The sequence below is a fragment of the Amphibalanus amphitrite genome, unplaced genomic scaffold (genome assembly GCF_019059575.1).
Source record: "Amphibalanus amphitrite isolate SeventyFive unplaced genomic scaffold, NRLGWU_Aamphi_draft 001259F_arrow, whole genome shotgun sequence".
NCBI classification, from domain to species: Eukaryota; Metazoa; Arthropoda; class Thecostraca; order Balanomorpha; family Balanidae; genus Amphibalanus; species Amphibalanus amphitrite.
The window spans coordinates 674-13,853 of NW_024882752.1; the positions used below are offsets into that span (position 1 = coordinate 674).

A 13,180-nucleotide genomic window follows, 5' to 3' on the forward strand; every position below is an offset into this window, starting at 1 on the left:
GCAACGCAGCTGTGCCGACACCATCAGCCAGCAGTGGTTTCAGCAGGATGGAGACTATGCTTGCACCGTCCTGAAGATCATGCATTGTCTCCGAGAGTGGATGTGAGATCCCGTAGTTTTCAGTCAGGGCAACGCCATTGAATGGCCTCCGCGGTCACCTGACGTTACACCTTCATATTTTTATTCTCTGGATACACAACAGAAAGATTGTCTTTTAGGACAACCCAACGAGCCGGGAAGAACTAAAGGATGATCCCTTCGAGCAAACATAGGCGGCATCTCACCAGAGAATCGCTCCAGAATAGTGGAGGAAGTCAAACGTAGTCTATTCATGCACGCGGCCCGAAATGGTAGCCATGTAGAAAAGCAGCAAATGTGGGGCTACGAGCCAACGTATTGACTCATATGTATATCAGAATAAAATTTTATAAAATGTTCTTTCATATGATGTCCTATTTATATCTATCCATCGCGTATTTTTGGCAGTGTGGCCAAAACAAATGATGACCTTACTTTTGGGACACCCTGTAATCGATTTTTCTAGACCCTTGTACGGCAAATTTCGATGTCACAGACGTGCACCTCACATTGCTGGCAAAATAGAGTTCTAGACATAAATAGGCACAAAGTAGCCGTTTTCATGACGGCCATCTGGTACACATTTGGTGCACCTCTGGTGCAGATTAGGTGCAGATTTGGTCAAATTAGTTTCAGTGTGTCTCTTAGTAGCTATGAGCTAGGGTTGCACTTATTGCTTATATGCCTACTTTGTCATATTATCAGAGAGCATCATCGATTAAAACACTGAAATAAATTCATAAATGAAGATATTTGCTGTAAAAGAGATAAGGTGCAGATTTAGTCAAATTAGGTGCATTCGCCCGTCGTGAAAACGGCTATTACCAGCACTGTTTGTGCAGTAGATGGCCAAGGGAAAAATAGAAATACTTTTCGTGTCCTGACGTCAGAAGTCAAGTCAACGAACCCGAGCTGAGATTTTAGATTTTTTAAAGGAAATAACTTCAACAAAAATGATCCCAAAGTTAGGGTAGTAGTACCAACGCATTTGTCTTTTCAAGACGCATCGAATGCAATATATTTTGGGTGGAAAAGGTCAGATCTTTTGTTGCCTTTACGTGACCTCAAATGACCTATGACTGACCTTGACTCATGACAGGCGTTACATGGTGCATTCGTAGCTGCTGATAATACATTTTGGCATTCATTTTGCTCTAAGCGCTCATTTAGAGCCTCAGAATAGCAAACATGGCTGAACTTTTATGGCTGACTTGAATCAGTGAAATAGCCTGTAGCAATTATAATTGTGCGTGAGCTTGACCTTGGGGCAGCCTTGTATCGTAAGATGAACCACAAATAGGGGCCTGATAAGCCTTACAACATTTCAAAATATTTTGGAATTTAGTATATAACATAGTGCAAGTGTGCAAAGTTTGAGGTCAACTTGGAGCATGCCTTTGACCTTAATCTTGAATTTTGGGCACAACATCGGATTCTTCAGTTTTTTTTTTCGTTTCTCATCCGTTTCGACAGGCGTCATGCATCCTGCCCTGCCGTCCTCTGAAACACTCAGTTTGAGATAAATCACTACGTATTTGCAAGTTTTGGCTTTGACATTGACCCCTGGGCCTTGACCTATAAAATGTATATAGGTCAAAATGTTTTTGCTGGTTTAGAGTTGTCTCGTAGATAACTTTTGCTACCCAGTAAACATGACGACGTCGGCCCAACGTCGGTTTAACCTCGTCCCGACATCGGTTGGACGTCGGATATGCCCGCATGTTCCGACGTCCAGCCGAAGTCCAGCCGACGTCGAGCCGACGTTGGGCCGAGATCGTTTGCCGAGGTTGACGAGATCGTTTGTCGTTGGACCGACGGGGCCGACGTCTGCATGTTTATTGGGACAACGCGCCAAAAATATCAACCGGCGGCGGGATTCGAGCCCCCCAGTCGCCGACGTCGGCATGTTTACTGGGACAACACGCCAAAAGCATCAGCCGGCGATGGGATTCGAGCCCCGTGCTACTCGAACGCAAGGTTAGGGCGCTAACCACTACACCACGCAGCCAGCTAACGAATGAGGTTTGTTTTGTTGGGTTATGCCCTTTCGGTCTGACAAGACCATTTCAGAGCCGGAAAGATCATAGGATGGAGACATTGGTCTTCTTGGCGAGCACCCTGGGTCCAGTTCATATAGAGTCCCTGGTCCCATTGCTGTTACGTGACACTTATTGGAAAGGGCGACCCCACAATGGGTTCATATAGCTACTCTTATACACCTGCACCAACGTTTCCCAAAGTGTCCCTTTGATAAGTGGCACTTTGGCAAAGTGACACTTGCCGACTGGCCTTTCTATATGAACTGGGCCCGGCCCTCGTGAGTTGCCGGGGCTGAGCCTGACCAAAGGATAGGCCGAGCAGCCCCCAAGCACTCACTGCACCCGGCTACGGGCGAGCTCGGCTTACGGGCAATCCCAAATGGGATAAAGTTTCCCGTCCAGTCCGGATCAGGGGGTTGCGACGTGGAGGAGGATTTGAGTTTCCTGAGGATATTTTGAATACAGAAGCTCTTTATTAAACATGAAACATGTATTTTATATTATTTTAACGGTCAAAACAGCGGCCGATGTCGGTCCGACGTCGCCCCGACGTCGGCCGACGTCGGCTGGACCTCAGCAATTGATCTCGGTCCGACGTCGGCCCGACGTCGGCTGGACCTCGGCTGGACGTCGGAACATGCGGGCATATACGACATCCAGCCGACGTCGTGCCGAGGTTGGACCGACGTCGGGCCGACGTCGGCATGCTGATGCCGAGTTGCCGACGTCACCCCGACGTCGGGCCGACGTCGGCATGTTTACTGGGTAAGTACCTTATATCGCTTTCCTTTCCGTGTCTTCCTTATTTACGGATTTAGACAGGGAGACAAACAATGTCCCCTCCGGGCTGCTGTGGCTGTGTTACCCCCGGGCCCGGCCGGGCTAACTATTGTACCTTTTGGCTAGAAAGTAGGCATTACAAATATTTGACTACTGGCTCATTCCAATTTTTTGATTCACTTACTTCATTTGGTTTAGGTAACACTTTTCTTCTTGTTCCATTGACGTGCATTCAACACCTCTGTGTATGTAACTTGGCCTTCGAGTTGAACTGAAAAGTTACCAAAACACTTTGATTACTTAGTAAGTACACGTTTTTAACGCTCCTTCGAAAGCCCCTCTTTGTGTGCTGTGCTGTGAAATATTCTTTTATCGCTACGTAGCTGGGGACCGATTTAGAGGGGGAGGTGTAAGCCTCCCCCTCCGCCTCGATGTGTTACGATCCGACGTCCGACAACCGCATTGACAAGTATTCCGTTTTCGACATTCATGGTATCGGGACCGTATCAGATTTCCAAAATATTTGAAATGTAAGAAAGTAAAACAGATTATGTCCGTGTATTCATATGCTCGCCCTGGCATCCGGTGTGGCACCATTTGCAAACAGTTTGGAATGTGTTTGCTAACACAATTTGAGCCAGTTCTGAGGCATTGCGCTGCTTTTCCAGAACTATCGGCAAGTGTATAAGCTCACTGTTGCATTTCTGTTCTCAACGTATGATTAACTATTGCACGGCGGTGCTAAGACAGCATTATCGCCTGAAACGTTGCAGCAACGAGTGTTGAAACCGCCAGTCCATCATGAGCGATTCATTTCCATGGAGAAATCAATGCTAATCGACTGCGCTCTGTCTCGAGAACAGGTTGAAACGCATGCATATGCTCGGCCAGGTATCCGCCGCGGCGGCCCCGTTTCCAGAAGTGCAATGACACCCGCGTCCGGCCTCCAGCAGACCTCGCAATCCTCCTGGCCGCAGAGTCTGGGCGGACCGGCCCCTGGGCGCCGCTGACGCCGCATACATTGACCGGTGCGTCGGCCGGGGGCCGGCTCCGGCGGCGGTCGCGGTCGGCGGTCTCCGACCTCTGGGGGGCCGGCCGGCCGGCCGACGGTCGCCGGAATTGGCCGAGCGCGTCAGCCGGGGAGCCCGGCTCGGGGAGATCAGGTCGCCGCCGGCCGCCTCCCGCACTGCCAGTCGGTCACAAGGCGCTGAGCCGTCCACAGCCGCGGACAGCTGTAGGCAACAATGACGTCATCGACTCTGCCTGCGGCGCTGGCGCTGCTGCTGCTGCTGCTGGCACAGGTGAGGTCACGGTGCTGGCACGGGTGAGGTCACGGTGTTGGTCTGGTTGAGGTTCTGGTGCTGATCTGGATGAGGTCCCACTGCTGCTCGGGGTAAGGTCACGGTGCTGATCTGGGTGAGGTCACGGTGCTGATGTGGGTGAGGTCCCGGTGCTGATCTGGGTGAGGTTCTGGTGCTGATCTGGGCGAGGTCACGGTGCTGCTCGGGGTGAGATCCTAATGCATCCACGTGAGGTCTATGTGAGGTCCTTTTGCAAGGTTAGGTGGGTTCCCCTTGCAAGCTAGGTCAGATTTTTGCAAATCTAGGTGAGGTCCTCTTGCGAACCTAGGTGTGGTCCCCTTGCGAGCATAGGTGTGGTCCCCTTGTAAGCCTAGGTGGGGTCCTCTTGCAAGCCTAGGTGAGGTCCTTTTCAAAGTTTAGGTGAGGTCCTCTTGCAAACCTGGGGTCCTCTTGCAAGCCTAGGTAAAGTCCTCTCGCAAGCCTAGGCTAGGTTAGAAGCTCTACGTCAATGTGAGGTCCTACTGTTCACTTATTATGCCAGGCTATGATGTTAATCCACGTCATGTTACACAGCTGACCTATTCTAGATTTCACTTGTTATTCAGATGAAGTGCTGATAAAACCCCATCTGAGATCTTACCACATCCAATGAGGCTTTTCTGTCGTCTTAGATAAAACAATGGTGCTGATGAAGTTGATGAAGTTATGACGATGGTCCATCTGAAGTATTATTGACAAGCCAGCTCAGCTTGAGCCTCAAATGGCATTTGTGATGCTGCTATTGCCAATATTCAGATATTCGCCTTTATAGCAAGTCGAGTTCAACAGCCAATGATCTCAAGATTCTCTCAAAGTGAATTGCTGGCGGTTTCATGAATTCAAATAGGAGATTAGCTCCTCACTATCACCGTATTAGCGCCTTTTCCCCTAACTGCACAATCTAAATCGTATCTGAAGTAGGTATAGCTTGCATACGTCAACCTAATTGGTCAGCTTCCGACCCCAAGATCAATCTCCTGGTATGTGTGCGAGCATTTTTATTGGAGCACTATGCGGTTTATCATAATCTGACCGCTACTTTTTTACAGGGAAAAACCATTGGTCTTGTTAGGTTATATAATGGAAGCGTCGGAGACATCGACATTTTCATATTTTTGGGAATTGTAAATGTGATCTGACCTCCCAATATTTTCATCTTATTTCTCATTTCATATTATTTCCATGCATACAAATCACTCATAGGTATGGGTGTTTTCGCCAAGATCCAGTTGTATCATGCCTTCGTATGTTATTTTTAACTGAGAAGAACAGGATAAACATTTTGTTCCGTTCAAAACTCACGCAAAAGTTATTCTTTCCTATAGAACTCAGTTGCTTTGCAAGCTGGTCCTTGAAATCGTCATTTTTCAGAAGAAACCTATGTATGATAAAATACTTGCAAATACTTGAAACTATGTGCACGGAGATGATCTGCAATTCGCTACCTTATTTTTTGTCTTCTTCCCGTTAGGCTCATTTTATTACCGTTATCTATAGTTTTTGCTCTTTCGATATTTATTAGAAGCATCCCCGCCTGATCACTAAGCTGCTTAACGATGCCTATCAGCTGTTCAGAGGCACATTTTGGTGAACACATCACCGAGAAAAATCACATCTTTTGCGGAGCAAGCCTGTTCTGCCGTCATGACTTTTTATATTGAAGCTACCAATGTCATTCTGAACTGATGGGTAGAATCACTCTACCGTCAAGTCGGGCTATATTTACTCCCACGTTTTATCGCTTCCAAGAAATGACGGTTTCACCGGCGGGTGCACACGGCTCTTTGCATTAGCGATATTTTCTGTTTTCACCATTGGCTTAGGCTGCACTCATCCTGCCGGAGCGACGTGTCGGTTTTCAGATTAACTCTGCACGGAAACACGCCAACCGGCAGCGGCAGCAAACCTGCCTGTCTCGGGCTAATCGGTCGTTTTTGTGGATGAACAATGCTCAGTGCCGGTGGGATGATGACTAGGGGCACTGAGCCTGGTCAGGTGGCCTGACGGGTGGCATTCGTGTAGTGCGGTAGAGCTTGTGTGCGACAAGAAATTTCCGGCTGTATACATGTTGATAACCTGCCGTCAACCCAGGAATTTAGGATGCATAAAAAACATACATGCATTCTTAGATGCTGAATTAAATCCAGAACATGAAGGAGGTCACAGGGGACAGTTCGTCAAGGCAGCAGCTGTGATCTCATGTAGATTAGTAGAACACATAATTTACATTCGTAAGTACTCGTAAGTAGGTTCATTTTTGCCAGTTCTGATCTGTCAGTGCGCATGCTAGACTGTTATCTTGTAACCAATCAGCTAAGCCACCTACAATGCCTATCTTTCTCTATATCTCCTTCTCTTTTCCTCTCTCTCTCTCTCTCTCTCTCTCTCTCTCTCTCTCTCTCTCTCTCTCTCTCTCTCTCTCTCTCTCTCTCTCTCTCTCTCTCCCTCTCTCACCGTCCCTGTTATCTGTTCCAGGCACAAGGCCAGCTGTCGGCGCAGGGCCGGCTGCTCGGTCTGCGCGCTGCACCCGGGGTCCGTGGAGGGGTCAGAGACTGGGTCACCTACTTCATGCTGCCGCAGCTGCCGCTTCAGCAAGTCAGCCAGGATGCCACCGGTGAGACTCAGCAACCAGCGTTCGTAAAAAGATGACACGCCAGGGGATAGAGACTGTAATATTGCACACACCAGTAGTATCATCGTATAAACTTCAACAGCACACAACAGTAACACCATGATATGGAGACTGCAATAGTGCACACTACAGAAACACCAAAATATGGAGACTGCTACAGTGCACACTACAGTAGCACCAAAATATGGAGACTGCTACAGTGCACACTACAGTAGCACCAAAATATGGAGACTGCTACAGTGCACACTACAGTAGCACCAAACTATGGAGACTGTTACAGTTGACACTACGGTAGCACTACGACATGCCTGCTACAGTACACACTACACACAGCAGTGAAACCACGTGATGGAGACTGCAATAGTGCACACAGCAGCAGCACTACGGCATGGAGACTGCAACAGCACACACGACAGAAGCACCAATATATGGAGACTGCAACAGAACACACGACAGAAGCACCAATATATGGAGACTGCAACAGTACACACGACAGAAGCACCAATATATGGAGACTGCAACAGTACACACGACAGAAGCACCAATATATGGTGACTGCAACAGTACACACGACAGAAGCACCAATATATGGAGACTGCAACAGAACACACGACAGAAGCACCAATATATGGAGACTGCAACAGTACACACGACAGAAGCACCAATATATGGAGACTGCAACAGAACACACGACAGAAGCACCAATATATGGAGACTGTAACAGAACACACGACAGAAGCACCAATATATGGAGAGTGCAACAGAACACACGACAGAAGCACCAATATATGGAGACTGCAACAGAACACACGACAGAAGCACCAATATATGGAGACTGCAACAGAACACACGACAGAAGCACCAATATATGGAGACTACAACAGAACACACGACAGAAGCACCAATATATGGAGACTGCAACAGTACACACGACAGAAGCACCAATATATAGAGACTGCAACAGCTAACACACGACAGAAGCACCAATATATGAAGACTGCAACAGTACACACGACAGAAGCACCAATATATGGAGACTGCAACAGAACACACGACAGAAGCACCAATATATGAAGACTGCAACAGAACACACGACAGAAGCACCAATATATGGAGACTGCAACAGAACACACGACAGAAGCACCAATATATGGAGACTGCAACAGTACACACGACAGAAGCACCAATATATGAAGACTGCAACAGTACACACGACAGAAGCACAAATATATGGAGACTGCAACAGAACACACGACAGAAGCACCAATATATGAAGACTGCAACAGTACACACGACAGAAGCACCAATATATGGAGACTGCAACAGTACACACACCGCTAGCACCACAGTATGGAGACTGCAACAGTGCACTTAACAGTAGCACCATGGCATGGAGACTGCGACGGTATACAAGACAGTCGCACCAAAATATGGAGACTGCAACAGAACACATGACAATAGCACCGAAATATGAAGACTGCAACAGTACCTACACAGTACACACTACAGTAGCACTAGAGGGAGGAAGATTGCAACAGCAATCAGATCAATAACAGTCGGAACCGAAAATTAAATCCGTGGCAGAAATATACAAGAATGATTCTTCTGGTTGGCGTGGGGTTGGAAGACAATTAAATTTCACATGAAAAAACCAAAAGATAAAACTGGTGTATCGATGCATTACGAGTCTGTGGCGCTTGCTTTTGTGATAATGTAAAAAGGTTGAACACCATTAGATATAGCTGGGGAAGAGCACAGGATCGATAGATGTATGACAATCTCAAGGTATTCCTTACATCGCGAAAAAATCCTATGTTATAATTATGTCAACAGTGATCTATCAGTAATTCTAGGGCTCTAGCAGGATAGCTGGCCGTTGCGATGACTTACCAATTGAATGATCTGTGCGATGACTAACCAGATGGCTAACCCGTGCTGCCCCCTTCTACTGCAGTGTCTGGACCGGGCCGGTACGAGCTCAGAGACGGCGTCACTGCCACCCTGGAGTCGCCCAACTACCCCGAACAGTACCCGCCCAACACCTGGGTCACGTGGCTTTTCAAAGTTAGCAATGTAAGTACCCACATGGCGTCTTCGGTCGTGACTGCATTTTTGCTATTTTCCATTGGTTTTCAATACAATATAAAAACATACTGCTTTGCTTCTCAGTACAAGTGACTGTCATTCGGCTTACAGGGTTTCAGTGTGGATCGCAAAATCACTTTTTGAATTACCGCTATCTAAATTATTGCTTTCTTATGTTCAGCACGTTCACAGGATCCTATAGCGCTTGTTTGTCTCGGCATCTGTTTTTTCTCTTCCTCTTTAATCTTTATATTTATCTGTCTCTCCTAGTCTCTTTTTCGTTGAGCTATTCTCCTCTGTTACGACTTGAGAGTCCAGAATTAAGTTCTTTCATCTCCTCCCCCCTCTCTAACCGCGCTCTAACCGTTCTACCCTGTCTCCCAACAGTCCGGGACCGGTCGGCTTCAGCTGCGCTGTGACGACTTCAGCCTGTCACGTAACGACTACGTAGTGCTGCGTCCCTCCGACTCTCGACGGCTGATCGTCGACGCCGGCAGCGTGGCGCCCGACCTGGGCGTCAGTGAGTCGATCGTCCTGGAGCTGCGCAGCGCGCGCACCGGCACCGGGCGACTTCGGTGCTCCGTCACCGCCGCGCGCGACGGAGACGCCGCGACCGGCGGAGAGTCGCAGCCGGCGGCGGCCAGTCCTGTGACGCCGGCGACGACTCAGTCCACAACGCAGTCCACAACACAGTCCACCACAACAACCACTCAGTCTACGACCCAGTCTACGACCACTCAGTCTACCACTCAGTCTACAACCACCCAGACGCCAACTCAGTCGACAACCCAAGCGTCGACTGAGCCGGAGGGGACGACTGTCAACGCCTGGTGGCTCACCACGACGACCACCACGACGACCACCACCACCACTACTACAACCGAGAAGCCAGCACCGGCGGAGGGGACGGATGCTGCCACAGCAGCCGCCGCTGCCGCCGCTGCCGCCGCTGCTGCTGCCGCTGCCGCTGCCGCGGGCACTACTACAGAGGCGCCGGCAGCGTCGGCCGACCTGAACTCAATCTGCGGCCGAAACAAGTACAGCACCAGGATTGTGGGAGGTGCTGAGGCCAAGAAGGGAGAGTTCCCCTGGATCGTAAGTACGCTTACATAAATACAGTCGCTTGGGTAAGTGTCGCATTTAGCTCGCTTTGTTTGAATGTGCGTTGTTTATACAGAAATGTGGCTTCGTATACAGATTCAATATTGGCACCGACGAAACTTATCGAACGATGAGGCATCCGCACGCATGCGGTTGCTGCAATCGGGTATTTTCCCGACTTCTTACGCCAAAAGTCAGCGAATCCTTTTTATTTTTCGTAATTATCAGAAGAGTTTCAGCAATATTATATTATTTTTTCAGCTGCCAATTCCCTATATGCAATATGCTTACATTACCATTTGTGTCTTCTCAGGTGGGATTGGCGAGTCCATTCAGGAGCAAATTCAGGAAGCCTTCTTGCGGCGGCAGCATCATCAACCACAAGTTCATCCTGACTGCAGCTCACTGCACGACCAGGTAAATGTCATCTACCTTTATGCGCCTCCATAACGCACTTCACTATCGCTATGCATGATAGTGAAATGCGTTGATAGTGAATGCATCGATTTGTCACAGTCGTTTATTTTAGATCCATCACAGAGTGGGAATGGTAAGACGATTTAAGGGTGTTTTTCGGAGGTAATATTGCTCATTTCTCCGTTGCTGTGATGCGCGGACAATTGTTTCTTTGCTTTATAACGCAATGTTATCGTATCGTGCATTTCATCGTTGAGGAATGCGCTGGCATTTTACGAATATTTTCCGGCAGACGTGGCAAGCCGAGGCCGGCAGTCTCCACGGTGGTGCTGATCCGGAAGCACACGACCTCGACTGACCCGGAGGAGATCGAGTTCAAGGTCAAGCGGATCATTGTGCACCCAGGGTACAGCAGCAGCACGCTCAACAACGATATGTCACTGCTCGAGTGAGTGAACGTGTCGCAAAAACAGCGACAGAACAGCTTGTCGATCTAATAAAAAATATGGTCAGCAGTAACATATATGACTTCATATAGATTCATATAGATGACTTCACATAGATATAGATAGATCACATCTTTCTGTTGAAAATGTTGTACCATAGAAAGGTATAGATATGCCGTTATTGTCTTTACTAGCGTGTTTAACCGTGGCTTTTGATGGGTGCTCATATTTATGATTGGGTATTTGTGTATTTTCTGAAGAAAAACACATTTTACCGTTGTCCGAGACTTAATCAGTTCGCGTACCGCTGTACCTCACCCCACACTGCTGTTTTTTCTCAGGCTGGATTAGTCTCCACAGCTGCTGTACCCTGTCTCTAACACCACACATTGCCGTTTTTCCCAGACTGGAGGAGTCTCTACACTCTACAGTCGCTGTACCCCTGTCTCTAACACCACCCCTCTTCCACCCCCAGACTGGAGGAGTCTCTGCAGCCGCTGTTTGACGCCGAGGACGGCCGGGTTCGCCCGATCTGCCTGCCGGAGACGCCGTGCTCCGGCAGCCGTACCAGCTCGGCCTGTTTCCCGGACCGGACGGCCGTGCTGGCCGGGTGGGGCGTGAAGCGCGCCGGCAGCCCCGAGCGGCCGCCAGTGGTGCACTATGTGCATGTTCCGGTGGTGGATAATGATAAGTGTGTGTCCAACTATGAGTCTCTCGGTCTGACGGTGACCGATCAGATGATCTGCGCAGGACTGGAGGCTGGCGGAAAGGATACCTGTCAGGTAAGGAGTAGGGATGGGGAAATGACGGGAATTGCAAAGCAAAAATGTTATGACTCCTCGGCCTGGGTATGATTTTCGTGTAAAATGAAGCTCGAGCGAAATCTACGTAGATTAGCTTGATGAATGATCGAGGGTCGGCTTCGGCTGACGTTCTCAATACGCGTCATACATGGTGACAGATGGTTGAACCAGTGACACTAAAAGAGCCGGAGACCGGACCTCCTTCTCCTGTTCGAGCGGCCGCCCGCTGACCCGTCCACAGGTTCAGGAGAGACCGACATCTCCCCGTTCTGCTGATCGTGCCGTGCGCTTCCTAGGCTAACAACAAAAGCATCAGATGTCTCTCCTGTTCTGACTGGTAGCTTGATGTTCTCCCCACAGGGTGACAGCGGCGGTCCGATGATGATGAAGTCCAGGGAGGAAGTGTTCACCCTGGCCGGAGTGGTCAGCTTCGGAAAGGGCTGCGCAGAGGCCGGCTACCCGGGAGTTTACGCCCGCGTCTCAGGTTAGTGGTGGCGAACACAAGGTTTCATTCATTCAGTAATTATGCTCTTTTTAGCATTATGATAATTGATGGTCGATACTTTTCCGACGTTTGCTGTTCAACTGTGCCGCTCCACCTAAAGGTCGGTGTCAGTTGACTCTGTAGCGCACCTTCCTCGTGTTGACTAGTAATGTGCTCCCCTTCCAGAGTTCCAAGACTGGATCGAAGCAAACGCCGGTAATGTCGGCAGAGCTCTGGAATAACAGAGCGACACCCACCCAGATCCAGAGACCGTATCACCTTGAATCTTGATAGCCGTGGCCAGCAATCGTACTGACTGTCTAACTGTCCAGCGTAGTTTATGGACAGCTGACCTCGCCTATTTTCGGATCGTATTGGTCTCAGTATACCATCCAGTTCGCGTGCTCAGTTTAGCGAGCATTGCAGCATGCAATGTGCTCATGCCATGGTGATAGGAAACAATGCACGAGCTCAAAGCTCCTGCCCTTAGAGTGAGCTGTGGGATCCTCAAGGTTCACTGCTTAGCTGCCTTACGATGTTTGCCGGTAGGGCAATGGCATTACGTAGTAGGAATAGTGGCCTTAATCCGTAAATTATAGCATTTCATGGTTCGTATTAGTGCTGCTTTGGCAGGCGTACAGGATGTCCGGATCGACCGAAGCTAAGCTGGACATTTCCATATTGACATACGTCAATGTCGATGTGAAATAAAATATACAAAACCGTAAAATGGATTATGACATCAACGACATGCGACCGACCTCTCACATACATCATCGGGTGTTTTTCTCAAGACCGCCATCCACCACCAAAAACAAATTGTTCACCCATCCGCCCCCCCCCCCCCCTAAATAAAAACTCCTAGACCAATCCACTGCGCTGCTCTATCCTTTGTAGAGGATGAACAGCAAACGTTCATACAATGCAATACTGTGACGTTCTGTGAAGAGGGATAACCGAATAACAATACGCTTA

The 13,180-nt window shown here is 48.8% G+C and overlaps 1 protein-coding gene across 1 annotated transcript; it reads left to right on the forward strand.

Annotated features, from left to right (window-relative positions):
• Nucleotides 1-3,932: 3,932 nt before the first annotated feature.
• LOC122371570 (transmembrane protease serine 9-like) lies at nucleotides 3,933-12,931 on the forward strand. The gene is made up of 9 exons (XM_043347991.1): nucleotides 3,933-4,198; nucleotides 6,713-6,851; nucleotides 8,824-8,942; nucleotides 9,342-10,049; nucleotides 10,369-10,472; nucleotides 10,765-10,920; nucleotides 11,394-11,700; nucleotides 12,082-12,205; nucleotides 12,392-12,931. Exons 1-9 carry the CDS (start codon nucleotides 4,142-4,144, stop codon nucleotides 12,445-12,447), a joined length of 1,770 nt encoding a protein of 589 aa, XP_043203926.1. The 5' UTR covers nucleotides 3,933-4,141; the 3' UTR covers nucleotides 12,448-12,931.
• Nucleotides 12,932-13,180: the final 249 nt, after the last annotated feature.